At 65.0% G+C, this 17,517-nt stretch overlaps 3 protein-coding genes across 5 annotated transcripts in view; all 3 read left to right on the forward strand.

Moving 5' to 3' along the window:
* The first annotated feature begins 648 nt into the window (after positions 1-648).
* Positions 649-1,996, forward strand: ISG15 (ISG15 ubiquitin like modifier). Its single transcript, XM_059894156.1, has 2 exons — positions 649-752; positions 1,236-1,996. Exons 1-2 carry the CDS (start codon positions 750-752, stop codon positions 1,833-1,835), a joined length of 603 nt encoding a protein of 200 aa, XP_059750139.1. The 5' UTR covers positions 649-749; the 3' UTR covers positions 1,836-1,996.
* A 1,915-nt stretch (positions 1,997-3,911) lies between these two features.
* Positions 3,912-17,517, forward strand: part of AGRN (agrin) — a 32,971-nt gene continuing 19,365 nt past the window's right edge. For both annotated transcript variants that reach the window (XM_059939434.1, XM_059939521.1), the window contains exons 1-2: positions 3,912-4,205; positions 6,398-6,659. In XM_059939434.1, the coding sequence (XP_059795417.1) occupies positions 3,999-4,205; positions 6,398-6,659 (469 nt within the window). In that variant the 5' untranslated portion in view covers positions 3,912-3,998. The remainder of the gene's footprint in view (positions 4,206-6,397; positions 6,660-17,517) is intronic.
* On the forward strand, positions 11,850-17,420 carry LOC132375025 (basic proline-rich protein-like). 2 transcript variants are annotated; one of them, XM_059939750.1, is made up of 3 exons: positions 11,850-14,471; positions 14,670-14,795; positions 16,441-17,420. In XM_059939750.1, the coding sequence occupies exons 2-3, from the start codon at positions 14,767-14,769 to the stop codon at positions 17,348-17,350; spliced, it is 939 nt and encodes a 312-aa protein (XP_059795733.1). In that variant the 5' UTR covers positions 11,850-14,471; positions 14,670-14,766; the 3' UTR covers positions 17,351-17,420. The 2 variants fall into 2 exon arrangements, with proteins under 2 accessions (XP_059795733.1, XP_059795814.1); XM_059939831.1 differs by lacking the exon at positions 11,850-14,471 and having other exon boundaries at positions 14,654-14,795.

The raw sequence follows: 17,517 nt of genomic DNA on the forward strand, positions 1-17,517 counted from the left end.
ACTACTGAGCCCGCATGCCGGAACTACTGAAGCCCGCACGCCTAGAGCCCGTGGTCCGCAACAAGAGAAGCCACTGCAATGAGAAGCCTACGCACCGCAACAAAGAGTAGCCCCCACTCACTGCAACTAGAGAAAGCCCGTGCACAGCAACGAAGACCCAAGCAGCCATTAATTAATTGATTGATTGATTAATTAATTAAAAAGCAATCTGAACAAATATTGTCATAAACAAATGGTGGTTATCTCTGGGCAGTTTAGATTGTCACTATTTTATGTTATTTCTGAATTAACGCTGGCAATGATTTCCGAGTTTACTAATTTTGCAGATTGGTAAATGGAAAGTGAAAGTTTCCAATTGTTAGCTCATGTTATGATGTGTGTGTGTCTTGCAAAGGACCCGAGGTGTTGGACATGCAGGGGGTTTCTGAACACACACCCCTGGAGGTGGGGATGCTGTCACAGTCCCCAGGCCCCGCCGGCCAGGTGGAAAGCCCCAGCCCACACCTACCTCACTTTCTTGTCATTGTCATTCTGTTTTGTTTCTGCTATTCACTCCAGGGCCCGCCTTGGGAAAAGGAAACCGAAACTGAAGCTGAATTCGGCTACTGTGCGGCTGGCTCCCCGACACCGCCCTCTGACGTGGTTGCTCAGGCTTTAAAAGGGCTGAGCTGCCAGGGCTGGAGAAGAGCTGAGAGCCAAGAGGCAGCCAACCAGTGCTTGCGGAGGACCTGGCGCCAGAGCCCACAGCCATGGTGAGGCGGGTTTGACACGTGGGGCAGGTGGGCTCGTACCCCTTCCCCTGGTGGCATCTCCCAGGGGCGGAACACCTACATGTGCAAGGCAGGCAGAGCTGCTCAGAACCCCCAGGTTCTTAAGCGTGGGGGGAAGGACAGGGCCCCTTCTGACAGCAGGGTCTGGGTCCTCAGAGGTGGGTTCTGCCCAGTGGCCAACCCTGAGATCCCTTGGGATCAGCACAGGGAGGCATCTTAGCAGGTGAAGGGAGGCAACATGTGGGGGTGGTGGCTATTCTTCTAGAATGGGTGGGTGGTGGCTATTCTTCTAGAAATGCCCGCATGCACTCTCCAGCACCTGGCGTCCCCCTCCTGGTGGGTGGGGAGGCTGGAGAGGAGGGAGCAGCATCCCCGGGGTCTAACAGCGTGCCCCACTGCCAATGTCACGCGTGCAGTGGTCCCAGAACTGGTGCCAGGGTCTCTGAGCCTGTGTGATGCCCACAGGGTAGGAACCTGAAGGTGAAGATGCTAGGGGGCCAGGAGATCCTGGTGCCCCTGAGGGACTCCATGCTGGCATCCGAGCTGAAGCAGCAGATCGCCCAGCAGATCGGCGTGCCCGCCTTCCAGCAGCACCTGGCCCACCAGGACACTCGCGAGGTGCTGCAGGACGGGGTGCCCCTGGTCTGCCAGGGCCTGGGCCCCGACAGCACCGTCCTGCTGATGGTGCAGAGCTGCAAAGACCCCCTGAGCATCCTGGTGAGGAATGACAAGGGTCGCAGCAGCACCTACGTGGTCCAGCTGACGCAGAGGGTGGCCGAGCTCAAGCAGCAAGTGTGCCAAAAGGAGCACGTGCAAGCCGACCAGTTCTGGCTGACTTTCGAGGGGAAGCCCATGGAGGACAAGTGCCAGCTGGGGGAGTACGGCCTCACAACCCTGTGCACCGTGTTCATGAATCTGCGCCTGCGGGGGGGCGGGGCAGGGCCAGGAGGGCCGCGGGGAGGGCGCCCCACTGAGCACCAGGAATACAGTTGTAGCACCCTCTGTAGCACCAGTCTGCACCCTTCCGGAGAGATTGGGGGAGGGGTGGAGGAGGGAGTGGTATGAGGGGACCCAGGGTCGCTGGGGGGATCCGCAGGCTAGGGTGGCTAAGTTAAGGGACAAGCCTAGTGGGATCAAAATGGTGACCTCCCCCCGCCCCCAGAGAAACTGAAGATGTGGAAATTAACTTCTAGAGAAATAAAAAGAGGCATATCTGCTGGAGCCTATCCCTGTCTTCACATTGAGCCATGGTCAGCCCCTGCCTGCACAACTGGTCCCCACCCCTCACATCTGGATCAGCAGATAGCACGGGGAGGGGAAGGCCTGGCGAGGTCCCAAAGGCCACAAGGCGAGTGTCCCTGGAAGCGGTGAGTCTGTAGGGCCTGCCTGGGCCAGTTGTGAGGGAGGCTTCCCCACACCAGCTGGGGGCTGGGGGCCTCTTGGCCCTCCAGGAACCATCAGCCTACACTGTCCAGCCTGCATTGGTCTGCGGAAAAGTGGTGACAAGGCCTTGGGCACACACATCACCATCAGGGCGAGCTGCTGAATCAGCAAATACACCCTCCTTCAAGGTTCACTTCAGGGAGGGGCCACAGCCAGTAGGTGAGGGGGTACCTGGGATGGGGGTTCCTCCCATCCCTGTGGAAGAGTTTGTCCCAGATAGGGGGCACCTAATTTGGCAAAACGACAGCCACTTCCACACTGGATGCATCTTTCTGTGCCAGCTTTCCCCATGAGCCACTCGGGAGCCAGGCTGAGTCAGCCTTGGACACGGGTGCGGGGGGGGGGGGGCACAGAACGTACACCTCTCTGGGCCAAAGTCCATGACTCTGGGGACACTCAGTCCTCAGCCTTCAGACTCTTCAGTGGCATTTGGCCGGAGACCCAGAAGCCCCCTTTCTGGTCTGTGGGAGTCCATATCTGAGCTGGGGGACCCCCCAGACCTGGCTTGCCTGTGACAGATATGTGTAGACACGCAGGTGTGTGTGTGGGAGGGCTCCTGGCTCCAACCTCATTTCCTGGGTCCCCAACCTCACCTCTTTGTCATACTGTAACTTAACAAGTGTAAGCACACCCCCTCGGTGCCACCCTCCTTTCTTGAATCCCCCCACCAGGGTCTAGGCGAGGTAGGGTCCTCCAGAGGGGCCTCTGCTGTTGTTCACCCTTCATCGCCTCCGGCTCAGAGACCTGTGACTGGCTTGGGTGAGGGGATGTGCGGCAGACCCGGCCCTGGAGGGACAGAGGGGTCTCCTCTCCCTCCCCACCCCCACCATCTTCAGCTAGGTCGGGGTCTAATTTGGACCCTCCGGATCTCGGTTTACCCCCCTGGACCCTGCGGGTCTGTCTGGAGAAGCGCCTTGGGGGAGCTGGAGAGGGGGCGTGGCTGGCCGTCCGCCGCAGACGCGATCGCCGCCTCGGACAGCAGGGGGAGCCCGCAGCCCTGCAGAGGGGCCGGAGCTGAGCCGGGACCGGGAGGTGGGCGGGTCTGCGCTCCGTTGCGACCAATCGCCGCAGCCCCCGGCCCGCATTGGTCCCGGCAGGCCGGGGGTCCCGGGCCGGCCGAGCTTCCGTCCCCAGTTCCAGCGAGGGGCTGGGGTCCCCCGTCAGGTTCCTCCTGCCGGGGGTGGGGGTGGGGCGCAGCCCTGCAGGGCTCGAGGGGCGGCGGGGCCCCGGATCTGGCAGCCCCTCCCCGCGGCCGGGGAGCCCCCGCCACCCCAGCCCCGGCGCAGCCTGGAGCCCCTTGGAAGTCCCGTCACGTCGCTTCCAGATTATGCATTAACCCGATTTCAGCCGCATTTCCTGGCGGGGGTGGGGAACGTCCGCGCAGGCGGGGGAGGGGCGTCCGTGGGGGTGCGCCGCAGCAGGGAGAGCACCCTCGATCCCGCCCCGCCCCCGCCCCTCGGCCGGGCCAGGCCCATCACCCACATGGGCCCGACCCAGACTGGCCCTCTCCCTCCCCCAGCCAGGCCTCCGCCCGGCGCCGCCGTCCCGGCGCTTTGTTCGCGGTCGCCGCGGGTCGCAGGGCGCCGGGCGGGCCGGGGCGGGGGGGGCGGGAAGGGGGTGGTGCTGCCCCGGGTCCCGCCCCCGGTCCGCCCCCGGTCCGCCCCCGCGCCGCCCGCGCTCCCGCCGCCTCCCAGGAGCTGCGTCCCGTCCTGTCCAGTCCAGTCCCTGGCGCGGCCCGGCCCGTGAGCTTGCTCCGGCCGCCTTCCGCCGTCCTCCGCCCGCGCCATGGCCAGCCTGCGGCCGTCCGGCCGGGCTCCCCTGCAGCCACTGCTGCTGCTCCTGGTGGTGGCCGCGCGCGCCCTGCCCGGCGCCGACGGGACGTGCCCCGAACGCGCGCTGGAGAGGCGGGAGGAGGAGGCGAACGTGGTGCTCACCGGCACCGTGGAGGAGATCCTCAACGTGGACCCGGTGCAGCACACGTACTCGTGCAAGGTGGGCCCCCGCGGGACCCCCGGGACCCTGAGCCCCCTTCGGACCGTCCTGGAAGCCTGGGTTGGGGGCCTCTCCCCCGCGATCCCGGCCCCCTAGCCCGGAGGTCCTCCCATCGCGACGCCGGCCGCCCCGCTGAGACCCCCGCCCCGGGCCGTGGGAACGAGCCCCAGACGCTCCGCAGCGCCCGCTCCCGCTCCCTTGGCGACCGCCGACCCCCGCGTGGGGCGCCGGGTCTGGGAAAACTCGCGAGCGCTGGAGGGAAAGTTCTTGCGGTGCCGCTGCCATCCCGCCTCGCGGTGCCCAGGCCCCGGAGACCTGATCGTGTCTGCCCCTTCAACCCAAGCCCACTCCCTTACTGGAAACAAGTGCGCCTCCCCCCAGGGAGAATGTTCGGCTACCGCACCCCCTACCCACCGGCCAAAGAAAAGGAACAGGGACGAGGGGAGGTGACGCTTTCTGCTTGGGGTGGAGGTGGGGTTTTGGCCTGTGGTCAGTGCTGTCGCCCCCCTCCTCCCAGAGGCGAGAAGGGGTGGTCAGGAGAGAGTGGAGGGGTGCACATCTTATCTCCCAACCCCAGGGCTCCTGGTGGGGCATGCTGCAGTGATGGGTGTGGGGGCCGGAGCAGAGAAGTGGGCGGGGCCGTTGCTGAGCCTCAAGTGTCGGGGTGCAGGGCAGGTGCCCCATCCTGCTCCTGAGAGACTTGGATCTCCCCCGGCCACGGGGAGGGGGGGACTTGCCTGGCCTCCCCTTCAGTTGGATCTGGGAGCCCCCTGGGATAGGTCTGGTGGGGTTTTTCCCACAATCTGTTCCTAGGGAGGGCTCAAGGGACCCAGGGCCCTGCCCCGCTCTGGCCCCTAAAACCACCTCCCCGACCAGAAATCGGATCATTCCTCTTCCTTGGAGATGGGGAGGGGTGGCAGCTTCTTTCAGCCTGGCCTGTGCGGGCTACAGCTGGGATCCCCCGCCGGGCCCCCTCCCCTCCACCACCGCCAGGGCACTTTGCCAAGTCCCTGCAGGATTTTCCCGACTTCCTCCCCGCTGCTCCTGGGTGTGGCTGGGGTGGGGGGAGGCGATGAAAGCCACCCAGCCCTCCCCTGCTAGTTGTCGTCCTTCTAGAGCCTACTGTGTGTCTAGGGGTGGGGGGGGAGAGTTGGCCAAGGCTCCCCCACCTCCCCTGGGCCACTGGAGGGTGGAGGGAGTCCCTGCAGATTTCTCAGACCCGAGGCTCCCAGCAGGGGCAGGCAGGTGGCCGGGCCACCATTGTCTTTCATTCCCCATTCTGGAAGTCGTGGCCCCCCAGAGCTCCTGAGGAAAGGGGTGTCTTCCCAGGCGCAGCATGCATGGGCACGTGTCCCCATGGACCTTTTCCTTTAGGGCCGCCTGTTCTGACTGCAGCCCCTGCGACCCTCCTCCCCCGACCCCCAGCAGGCCGTGCGCGTCCCAGGGCCTGGTTTGTCAGAGCAGGTACCCTCAGGGCCCCAAGAGCAGAGTGGGGAGGGCGGGGCTACCCTGTGCTGCCCAGGCTTGATTTTGAGGTTCACAGGCTGCCTTGACCGCACTCACTGTAGGAGCCTTGCAGGAGGAGGGCGTTTCACCTGCTGGGGGGCATGGTGTCTTCGCCCACCCACAGGGCTGCACGGAGCCAAGCTGGCCCAGAGCCCTGAGCTCAGAGCTCATCACCCTGAAACTTCATCATCTACCTCAGCTGCTCCTGGCTCTGCCCAGGGGTGGGCCGAGCAGTGGGTGGGTCGATAGGGAGAGTGGGGCATGGAAGGCAGGCACCCCAGGCCGGCTGGGTCCCCTTCCCGTATCCAGCCTGAGCCGAGATGGACATTATTGGAATTGGGGTGGCTGGGGTCACTTAGACCTGGGGGTCGGGGGGCTGCTTCTTGAGGAAAGGGGTGTGTTTGCAGGCCAGGTGTCCTAGTGTGTGACACACATGGGTGGGCAGTGGCATCCATCGTGTGTGTGCTTCCCTGCAGCTTCCTCCCGGGGGGGCTGACCCAAAGATCTCTACACATCTGCCCAGGGTTTGGGTCTATCTACTCTGGACATCTGGCCTGAGCAAGTGAGGTGGGAAGAGAGGAAAAAGCCCAGGCGTCAGTCTGGTGTTTGCCTCTGGCCTCTGCGGCCACCCCTCCCCAGTGGGAAGAGGATCACTGACACCTGCGCACCCCCCATGTCCACCCCAGGTTCGGGTCTGGCGGTACTTGAAGGGCAAAGATGTGGTGGCCCAGGAGAGCCTGCTGGACGGAGGCAACAAGGTGGTGATTGGCGGCTTCGGAGACCCCCTCATCTGTGACAACCAGGTGTCCACTGGGGACACCAGGATCTTCTTTGTGAACCCCGCCCCGCCGTACCTGTGGCCGGCCCACAAGAATGAGCTCATGCTCAACTCCAGCCTCATGCGCATCACCCTGCGGAACCTGGAGGAGGTAGAGCACTGCGTGGAAGGTGCGTGAAGGGCAGAGCACAGGAGGTGCCTTGGGGGGCAGAAGAGAGTTTGCTGTAGGCTAGAGCACTTGGCATCTTGCGGTCCAACCTCCTTTTCTGAGTCCCCACTCCCTGGCTTCCCAGCCATCTCAGCTCCAATCTCTGATATTAGCAGCGCTCCCCACCCTGGCCCTGGGGATGCCACCATTTTTTGTCTTGGAGCCAAGCGAGTCCCAGACCTGCAAAGGGACAGGCCTCCTTTTTCTTCCTTCCCCTCCCCCTCCGTAGTTCTGCATGCCCCTTCCTGGAGTTCCCTGTTCTAGGAGAGAGGCTGGGACCAGGTGAATGAACATCCGTTGTTTGTGTTCTGCAGAAGCCCAAACATCTGTTTAGACAGGGCCCAGATGTTGAGCAAACCCGTTGGGGTGGGGCTTAAGGGTTGTGCTGGAGGTGGGGCTGCCCCGCCATGTGTTCCAAGAGGCCTGTCATTTCTGGGAGGGGCAGTTACGTGGAGTGGGCTGCTTCCAGGAGTTTGAGTGGGTGTGGGATCCCCTCACAGAGGTACAGAACCTTTCCTTGTCTCCTCTCCCCACGTGTCCATTCTGAATGGCCCAAGAGCATCCCTCCCCCAGCCCAGCCTCTGAGAGGTGAGCGGGACTCACGACCAGGGCTCACCCACCCACCTCAACCCAGGAGAATCCCAGCTGGGGGCTGAGATCCTTGGCTGAGGAATGTAGCAGGGAGAACGTAGGAACTGCCCGTCGCCCTCACATCCTGTCTGTCCCCTCATGGCTGCCTGGGAAGGGATGTACGGGAGAGGGCGGAGAGAGGAGAGAACGCTTCCTCCCAGGGCAGTGGGAAGGGTCCTTGACTTCCTGTCCTGGGAAGGTGACCCTGTCCCTCTGATTTGCTCTGTTGGCCAGCAGGGAAGTTCCATCTTCTACCCAACTTACTGCTGTGATGCTGGCTTGGCTTTTGCGGGGTCCTGGGTGGTGGACTCATCCGGCCTGGGGTGGACTGTGCAGGGGGAGGGGCAGGGCCTGAAGTGGGGAGCCCTGTAGCACCCTGCTCAGCCTGTAGTGCGTTGCTCCTGGGGCTGTGTCCAGGGTCCCGGCCTGCAACGTCATACAGAGAGGCCAGCGGGGCTGTGTCCCTGGTCCCTTGCAGCACCAGCTTAGCTGAGGAGGTCCCAGCATGGCCCTCCCACCAAGTGAGGACTGGAGACCCTGGCCCTGCTCTGGAAGCTTGTGGTCTAGGGAAGAGATGGGAGGGTGGCATGGGGACGGGGCAGGCTGTGGGGTGTGATGCCCAGTTTTGAAAGAGGAGTTGGGGGCTAAGGAGAGGGGTCAGGGCACAGAGAGTCCCGTTTCTGCAAGATCAAGAAGGCGCGTCACCAACTCCGCAGCTGCGCGGGTCCAGCCTGAGGGTCCACGACTCAGTAACCGGCCTTCTGTGGGGTCAGAGGGCATGTGGCAGGAGGGCCACCCCGGGCAGAACAAGATTTGCCATCTTGCCAGATCCTGCTCTACCCAGGCCAGGCCCTGGTTCCGGATACATCAGGCTGGGCAGAGGGACACCTGGAGAGGAGGGCCCACAGGGAGAGCTCCCAGCGAGACTTCACCTACTGTATGCTGGCTGCCCAGGATAGGGACCAGGCTAGGCCCCCAGCTCCAGTTGGGCCGGTGGGGGGAGGGTGGTGCTGGGACCCACAGGCCAGTGTGTAGCAATGGGGTGAGCACCCAGAAGGGGCCGAGGCCACCAGACTCTTCCGGGGTGGGCCTGCCAGGAGGAGGGTCTTGGGGAAGGATGTTCATGGAGAGGAAAGGAAAGGAAGTAGCCTTGACTGTAGCTTGGAGCCTTGTTGTAGAGCCAGGGTGGAGGGGAAGCCCCCAGGGAGGGGAGGGGCCCAGAGTGAGAAGCTTGGGGTCTGCTCTAAGGAGCCAGGGAGCCCTGGAAGTTCTGAGCCCATGACACGGATCCCTTCTTTGGAAGCAAACCGGGGCACCTTGAGGGGCAGGGGCTGCGGGCAGGGTGGGTGCATCCCAGGGACCCCAGTTAGATGGGGGTGCCTCCCCCTTGAGCCTCCCGAAGGCCTGAGGAAAAAGGCCCCCTGGAGCCGGGGCCAGGCTTCGGGAAGAGACAGGCCTGTCCCCGCCTCCCCAGAAGGCTGGGAGGAGGGCCCGCCGTCCGCTCTGCAGGAGATATAAGGACCTCAGACCCCACTCCAGGCCCTTCAGGGAGCCAAGGCCTCACCCTGGTGAGGGCTCAGGGTCAGGGGTGGGCACGGCTTGAACTAAGATGACCCCTCCCTGTCTGATTCTGACCCTCTTCTGTTCCTGGGAGCCCACAGCTGCCCCTGCCCCACAGGGCCCAGAGTGAAGGCTGGGCAGCCGCTGATTTGTGGAGGTCGCCCCGAGACCACCCAAGACCCCTGTCTCTATCACACCTCTCCCCGGCCCCCAAAAGGCCCACAGCCGCCAAGGTCAGGGGCACACCCTGCCAGGCCCACCTCCCTGGATGCCCCCAGCTCGTCTCCACCTGGGCCCCAGCTCTACCGGGACTGCCTTCCTCAGTTTCTCCCCCAGGGCCTGCAGGGTCTTCCTGGCTCTGGGCCCCTGCCCCAGCCTCCAGCCCCCAGGAAGCTCCTCCCCAGTCCTCCGCCCGGGGAGCCACATTCCGAGCATAACTGAGACAGGTATGTGTCCCTCCCTCTGCGCCACCTGTGGGTGAGGGAGACCGCTGCTCTGCTCCGGCGCAGCCTCTTCCGGAAGGAGCCCCTCGCCCCCTGCTTTGTCAGGGAAGTGGCCTGGCCTCTTCCAGTGCCAGCCGCCCACGCACCGTGAGCCTGCCCAGGCTGGCAGCCGAGCAGGCATCTCCTCCAACCTTCAGCCACTTTGCCCTGGTCTGGGCAGCGCCCATACACTCCCACCACCCTCCCCTCCCCCACCTCATGAAGACCGGTCCTGGGGCCCCCTGAAGCCCCTAGGAGGGGTGCACACCTGGGGCCCTTCCCTGCCACTAGGAGCCAGGAGGAGAGAAAGGAAGTGTTGTCTGCCCTCTCCAGGTCTGGCACAGGGACAGTGTCGGTGAGTCTGGCTCTGGCCCAGCTCAGCCCTGCCCGGCCCTGAAGCCTGGGGTCCTGGCGGCCGTGGCCTAGCCTGGCCAGCCTGATTCCAGCGAGCACCCTCCCTCCCTGCCAGGCCAGCCTTCTAGGGCCTGTGGGAAGGCAGTGCTATACAGCTCAGGCCGGAGAGGTGCTGGGTCCCGGGCCGCCAGCCCGGCACTGGTGCAGGCCCTGTGGCCGCGGAGCTGGGTGTGGACTGCAGGCACCCCCAGGCAGGGACTGGCTCTCCCTGAAGCGGAGCGGGGGCCGGTAGGAGTCCAGGGGGAGCTCCCTGGGCGGGTCCCTCTGCTGTCTGGCACTTAGCTTCTGTGCCCCCAAGTCCTCTGAGCCTGTCCTACTCCCGCCACATTCCTCCCTGAGGTGGGAGGTGGCTCTTTCCTGTCCGTTTCCCTCTTCCAGACTGGAGGTTCTCACCCCACCCCTCCGGACCCGCCCAGCGCCCTCTCGGCCCCTCCCCCAGGCAGGTCGTCGGAGAGGAGGCAGGCCCAGGCTGGAGGCTGCCCGCCCAGGCTTTCTCCTTCCTTCCAGCAGCCAGAGGTGGGGCATCAGCTCAGGTGGGGCGTGACCCGCCCCCCCCCCCCCATGCCTGTCCTCTCCCCACCTGGGGGTCCGTGGTAGATAGTCAGCGCTAGAATGGACCTGTGCCGGCTTTGACTTCCCCTGGGCCCACGGTGGGCTGGCTGGCGTCCTCCCTGGGGCAGCCCCGGGGGCTTGGGTGGGGGGCTGCTCCTGAAACCAAAGGGCTTTGGATCCTGTCCCTTCACTGCGCCCGACTGAGCTAGTGGAAACAGCTCTGGGCTTTTTCCAGACCCCACCCCATACCCCTGCTCCACACCCAGAGAACAGCCCTGGTCTCCATTCTCCCCTGCAGATTGGAAATGCAAAAAAAAGTTGTTTTGAAACTGTCCTCCCCTCTCCCGCTGTCTATACTGGCCTCCCCCAGGGTGCTGGACAGAGTGGATTCCGGTGGGGCCTGCCTGTGCCCTTACAGCATCTCTGGGGGTGCTGGGACCCACGTGCACAGAGGAGAAATTAGATTCATCTGGTCAGGGCTAGCTGGCCCAGGTGTGGGGCTACAGCCCCCTGCCCCGCCAATCCTACAGGCTGAGGTGGGGGGAGTGTAGAGGGTGGCATGGGGCTGCCAGGTAAGGTTAGCAGGGGAGTGGGCCCAGACTTCAGGGCCGTGGATCTAGCCAGAGGTCACTCTCACCATCACCCTGCTACAGTCAGGCCAGCACAGCCTCCTCCAGCCTGCTTTGCTTCCTTCCTAAAGGGTTAATTCCCCCCAGCCCCCTGAGAAGCAAAGCCTGCCCCCACCCCCATCACCACAGGAAGGTGGAAAACAGCTGCAGAAACAGGCCTCTCTCCTGCCCCTGCACCCGCCCGTCCTCTGCCTCCACCTGAGGGCTCCAGGCCAACTTCCCTCCCTCCCCCCCCAAGTTCTACCCTTGCCTAGAGGCCTGGGGGGGGGGGATGAAAAATGGGCTCCCTTTCCTGTCTTGCTCTGCTGGCCCCAGCCCCCCCTCACCATTGAGATAGGGGAACCATGGCTCCCCACGCAGGCCCCCAAGGCCCAGCTGCAGGCACAATCACTGAAATAGCCCCAGTAACCCTTGACACCCCAGAGTCCCAGGGAGTGCCCACCTCTCACTGAAGAGAAAAAGGGATCTCAGAAATGAGACAGCGCCCCAGCGCCAATTACCCTGATGACAGTGATGCAGCTCGTGAGAGGGCACTGTGCCCCCATGGGCTACACTGGGGCTCAGGAGGGATCACGTTCCAGTCCCAGGCTGTGGCTGGGAGCCGGGCAGGGATGACCGAGGCCTCTGGTGCAGTTTCCAGTGGGGAGGGAAGCTCCCCTCGAAGGGGCCTCTCCCCCCAGAGCAGATCCTGAGAACTTCCTCTGAGGAAGGCCCCCTGCCAGGGGCTGCTTCCAGCTGGACCTGGGAAGGGGAAGATGGCCCCTCCCAACTCCCCTCCCCACCAGGGCATAGAGGCATGGGAGGGGCAAGCTCTCTGTCCTCCCAGGCAGCCTGCTGTTTCCAGCTGTGTGGCCTGCACGTGTGCACGTGTGCCTGCAGCCTCAGGTGTACCAACCGGCACATGATTCTCATTGAAACCCCAGCTGGGCTGTGGTTCCTGCCACCCTTGTATCAGCCTGGGGAGGGGATTCTGCAGGTGCTCTGCCAGCAGGCTGGTAGCAGGCAACCTTGGCTTGTGTCCTAGGGGCCTGGGAACAGGGCTCCAGCCCTCTGCCCTCATGTGGCTCCCATCTCCTGCCTGCTGCCCCAGTGTCCGGCTATGCCCTCCTCCCACCCCCTGTACCCGGCAGAGGTCTAGGCCCCGCCTCCTGTGGGCTCTGCCTCTGGGTTTCTCAATGCCAGGATGGAAGGACTGTGGGAGGGACAGGAAGAGTCCCTGGGGCCACTTGGATTCCCTGTCCCATCTCATGCCTGCCGGACCCTGAGGCTGGCACTGTTAGGGGTTAGGTATGGCAAGTCAGGAGAGGCTGGTCTGCCTCTGGCCTGAGGCGGGCCTGAAGCTTCCCTGCCCCTCCCATTGGCAGCTGCCTCTGGGCCGCCCCGCGCTGGCCCCGGCAGAAGCAGGCAGCCTGTCCCTCTGGCCACAGATGCGGGCTTCCCGTGTACACGAGGGCGAAATAAGAGCACAGCATCTGGGCCAGACTGTGGCCTGTCCCTGACCCACCAGTGGGGAGCAACGTGCGTCCACTTCTCTCCCTGGAGGGGAGGCGGTGAGGGTCGCCAGGGTCCATTTGTGAATCCATCCGTGGGTTCCTTCCTGAGCCACCCCGTCCGCTCACGGGCCCCCAGTAGATCCTCACAGGGCCGCTGGACGGGCTGCCGCTGCCGCCTGCACAGGGCCCTTCGAGGTTCTGGACGGGCTTTCCAAGGAGGCCAGGTGTAGCTGCGTGTTGAGGAGCGAAGGCCAAGGGGGAAGGGTATTCCGGGCAGGAAAGACAGCACAGCAAGGTTTGAGATGCAGGGAACAGCCGGTAGTCCCTGCAGCTTGGCTGAGGGGTGGGAGAAGGCAGCTGCGGGCGTGGTGCGGGCGAGAGAGCTGGAAACCAGGACTCCAGAGCTACAGCCCGCTGGCTGGGAGAGGGGGACCCTCCCCTCTGAGCAGGAGCCTTCCCACCTGATGCTGCACCTTTGCTGCTGGTCCGGGTCACCCTCCCCCATGGGAGAAACTCCGCCTGCACCCTGGCTGCCTGCCTCTGCAATCTCCTGTCCTGCGTCTGGTCTTCCGTCTTTGCGGCTCTCTCCTGTCTGGCCGGTCTCTCTGCCCCTTTGTCCCCTGCCTTTCTGGTTCCAGTAGGTGTCTGTCTGTCACTCCTCTTCATCCTGACATCCAGCCGGTCAATACCTCCAGGAAGCACCGTCCCCCAACTCAGACCGTTGTGCTGGACTGTGCATCCCTCACTGCCTGGCGTGGCCCTCAGCAGGACACAGGGTCTCCACTCACCAGGCACTGACCACACTTGGGTGCCACCCTGGCTCTTCCAGCTTTCTCTTTCCTCCCGGAGATGGGCAGGGCCTGGCCGAAAGAGGTGGCTTTGGGGCTGTCCTGGAGGGGAGGGACCGAAGGTGTGGATCAGCTCCACCGCATCCCCCTCTTCTGCAGGTGCCTACCGGCCCCCTCCTCTGTTCGTCTGGCGCCCCCTGGTGGCTTCAGCCTATGTCTTGGCAGGTGTCCAGGCCCTGGACCGGGCTCCCTCCTCCCAGCGTTCCCCAGGCCGGAGGATACGCCCATGGCCCCTGTTGCCCTGAGGCCTCACCAGGCTGGCTCCTCCTGGTCTCCTGCAGCCTCCTGAGCCCTTCCGTTGTCACCTGGGCCTCTGTAGTTGCCCCTGTCTGGAGGTGCAAACCCCTCTCCCCATCCTTCGGGTCTCTGTACAGATAAACCCCCCGCCCCCCCACCCCGCCCCTCCGATCTAGTGCACTCTCTGTCACAGGGTAACCTCCCAGGGTGCAGAGAGCTGACCCGACTCGGGACACGCCGCCTGCACTGAGCCTACCCCCGGAGGAGCTCAGACGGGCTGCTGAGGGCGGCTGGGCCCCGGGCAGGAGGAAGGCTGAGTAATGAGGGAGGAGGGAAGCCAGGGGTCAGCGGCCGCAGCTGCCGTCCAAGCCGCCAGCGGCCGCCACCCTACGAACTGGCCCTGCTGAGCCCCTTCCCCAAACTCTCACTTAATCATACCGCCTGGCGGCGCCGGCGGCGCCGGCTAACCGGCAGAGTGTGGGCCCTGCCCGGGGGCTGGTGGGTGGGCACACAGCCAGCGGACTCAAACCTGGGCGCCTCCCGGCCTCGGCCTCACCTGAGGCGGCGATCGGGGCCCGGGCTGGACGCCGCCTCCTTCCCAGCGGCGGGCCCGGGTCCAGCAGCGACGTCCCGCCGTGAAACGCCCATTGTCTGCTGAGGCCGAGGGGGAGGGGACGGCCGTAGCCTGAGACCGGACACCAGGAGGCCGGGGCTGGGGGAAGGGGCCGCCCTGCCCCGTCCTCTTCCCCTCCCCCACCGGGACGGCCAGACACCTGTGACTCCGGGCCGCCTGGCGGCCGGCGCTCGACTGTTCGATGCGCTTCCCACACAAGCGGGGTACCCTCGAGGTCCCGGCGGTGGGGACAGGCGGACCGCGCGCTCCGCGGGACCAGCCGAAGCGCCGCCGGCCGCGAGACCCGACATTAAAGGTGTGTGCGCACGCGCGGTGTGTGCTCGCCGCCGGGAGGGCGGTGCCGCCCCACCCCCACCCCCTCCTTTCGGGGGCAGCTGGGCCCGGCCCTTCCGGAGTGAGGGAGGGGTCATCTGCGTAAGAAAGGGGTCGGCGGGGGGCCAGTAGGTAGGACTTCCCATCCTCTCTAGACTCCATTCCCCATCTTCCTTCTCAGGGCCAGGGAAGCACCTGGAGGGGCGCAACCACACCGCCGTGTACTTGGGGGCACCCCCAGTGTGTGTTGTGTGACCGAGGGGCAAGTTTTGCATTGCATGAAGGCGTGCAGTGTGTATGCACGCAGGTGAGTGTGTGACACCCAGTGCCTGTGCAGACTTGAGTGAGTGGGTGTACATGTATCTGCGTACGTGAGGCCCGGGACATCGAGTGTGTGTGTACACATGTGAGCAGTAGCGTGTTGCTGTGTGTAAGCCCAGAGGGGGGCCAATTCTTGGCTCGGAGCACCCTCTGTTGCTGGGGTCTGAGCCTGCGTGGCCTGGTCAGGGCTGAATGATTTTGAGTCTGAAGATCCCAAAATAGCCCGGGTAGCCTGAGCTCCCCTCCCCCAGCTGGCTCTGAGGCCTCAATGGCCCTTTGTCTCTCTGAAGGCATCCAAGCCCTGTGGGGGCTCAGGCTCGGGCTGGGGCTGGGAGGGACCGGGCTGCATGCGGGTCCCCTTTCCCCAGGCCAGACCTGACAGGCCTTGAGCACCGCCGCCGCCGCCACCACGTGAGCCCTAAGGCCAGCCCATTTGCTGGCAGAGTCCAGGGTCTCTGCCTGGGGGAGGCCTGCCCTGCCAGCACTGGCTCCCACTGATCCCAGGGCTTGCCCCTCCCACACTCTGGTCCCCTTGCCTCCCCTCCTCCAGCAGGGCCCAGCCATGATGTCCCAAGCTGCAGTGGCAGCAGCAGACAGGGCTCCTGTGCGGGCGTGTGCCCAGTGCGTACGTCTGTGGTTTAAACCCTGGCACTGTCTGTGGGCCCCTCCCTGAGTCAAGGGATTCAAACTGCAGTCCTGGGGGCTGCAGTGAGAAGTAAATGGGAAATGTGTCACTGCCTGGGCTCACCACACCAAGCTCTGGGCTCTGGGCCAAGCTCTGCCCGGAGGAGATAAAAAGTCAGACCCTGCCCTGGGTGCTCCAAGTCCGGGGCATCGCCACTCTCAGTGTTGTGTGGGCAGTGCCAGGGTGTGGTGTGGTGAGGTGAGGGGGTGGGAGGCTCCCCTGAGGAGAGAGTGAGGCCAGCCAGGGGCAGGGTCTCCAGGTGGCCTGACAGATTGCTGCTCTGGGTCCATCGCGGCCCGGGGTGGGGGGGGGACCACTTTGGGTATTGACTTTTCCTGCAAGGTTTCAGTAGACCCTCAGGTTCCAGGGCTCCAAGAGGTCTGAAGACCTCTGCTGTGGGTGATGGGGGACCCGGACAGGGTGGGCTGAGCCCGCTGGGATTTGGTACTAGTGTGCCTGGGTGCAGGACTGAAAGGAGTCCAAGGAGATGGACCTGAAGAACTGGGTGCTGGCTGGCAGGTGGTTGTCCCAGCCAAGGAAGGGGGGGGAGAGCCCACCCGACGAGGAGGGAGTGAGCGAGCTGTGTGTGGGAGGACTCCAGGGACATGTTTGTGAGGCAGCTGCACACGTGATGGGGAGGACGGGAGTCCCGGGTGGGCCGCGCGCCCTGGCCCGCTGTGATGTCAGGGTCTCGACGTTCCCGGAAGGCCTCTAGGGGGCGCTCCAGGCTTGCGGTCTGGGCCTGGAGCCCCGCGACTATTTGCATAACGCTCATTTACATGGGACTCATTTGCATGATCCTGTCACCTCACGGACGCGAGTTGGGGGTGCGCGGATGGTTTGAGGTGCTGCTGTCAGTTCCTAGGGAGGGGTGGCGCACCCTCTGAATTGAGCCCAGCCCACTCCCCACCTGTGTGTATGTACCTGGAGACCCTACCCCCCACAGTGCCTGGGTCGCGCCAGCAGGAGCAGAGACATTGACACGCACACGCGGTAACACGCAGACCGCAGCCCAGAACCGGGTCCTTCGTGCAGGCCGATCCCCCCTGCGGGGACACAGACAGACCCTCGGACACTCCGCCGCGCCGCCGCTCACACGCACAGCCCAGCCCAGCCCAGCCGGGTGGGAGCGGGAGGGGACCCTGTCCCGCCCTACTCTCGCCCACCTACTCGCCCCCACTCCCCAGCCCCCCACCCCGCCCTCACACCTGCCTTCTCTCCAGCTCCAGCCTCCGCTCCCCCTCATCTCCTACCCCGACCCCGGCCCCCATCCCGACCCTGCACCCTCCCCAGCCCCAGCGCCCCACCTCTGCGCCCTCCCCGGCCCCCGCTTCCTTCCAGCCCCGGTCCCCCCAGCCGTCCTCCAGCGCCCGCAGCCCCTGCGTTCTCTTTTGTGCCGTCGCCCTCCCGTCCTCATCCGCCCGACCCTCCTTGCGGCGGGAGCCGCGACTCCCCGCGGACGCTGGGGTCCCCGGAGGCGTCTTCCTTTGTCTCTGCTCCCCGCCCTCCCTCCGCGGCGCCCCTCGCCCCTCGCTCACCGCCTCAGCCCCGGCCTGGGCGCGGGGAGCGGGCGCGGCCCTCCGCGGCCGGCTCTTTATTCTCTCCCTCCGGAGGCGCGCTCGCTCCTCCCGCTCGCAGCCGGCGCCGCTCCCGCCTCCGCCGGGGACCGAGCAGCCGGGACCCGCCGAGTCCCGGGCGAGGGGCCGCTCGCCGCCCTTCCCACTCGGACCGGCTTCTCCTGGGCAGCCAGGCGGGCAGGATCCGGGGCTGCGGGACCCCCCGAGGCTGGCTCCGGGAAGACTGAGCCCAGCGGGAGCCCCGCGGAGAGCTGCCGGCGCCTCTGGCCCAGGCGCTGACCGGTGTGGACAGCAGGGGTGGTGCTGGCCCTCGGGTCCTCCTCCGCCTCCCTCCGAGCCCAAACTTGGGATTTCTACTCCAGGAGAATTCTGCACACCTCCCATTATGAGCCTCAAGGGCTGTGGAGGGGGCCTGGCGCCCCCCACTCCCCAGCTGTGACTGGAGC

This window comes from Balaenoptera ricei, chromosome 1, assembly GCF_028023285.1.
Source record: "Balaenoptera ricei isolate mBalRic1 chromosome 1, mBalRic1.hap2, whole genome shotgun sequence".
Lineage (NCBI taxonomy): Eukaryota > Metazoa > Chordata > Mammalia > Artiodactyla > Balaenopteridae > Balaenoptera > Balaenoptera ricei.

Coding starts and splice junctions, on each gene's coding strand:
- LOC132375025 (XM_059939750.1), top strand. CDS start 14,767: ATGAAGGCGTGCAGTGTGTATGCACGCAG. Junction 14,796..16,440: donor TGCAGTGTGTATGCACGCAG/GTGAGTGTGTGA, acceptor TACCCCCCACAG/TGCCTGGGTCGCGCCAGCAG.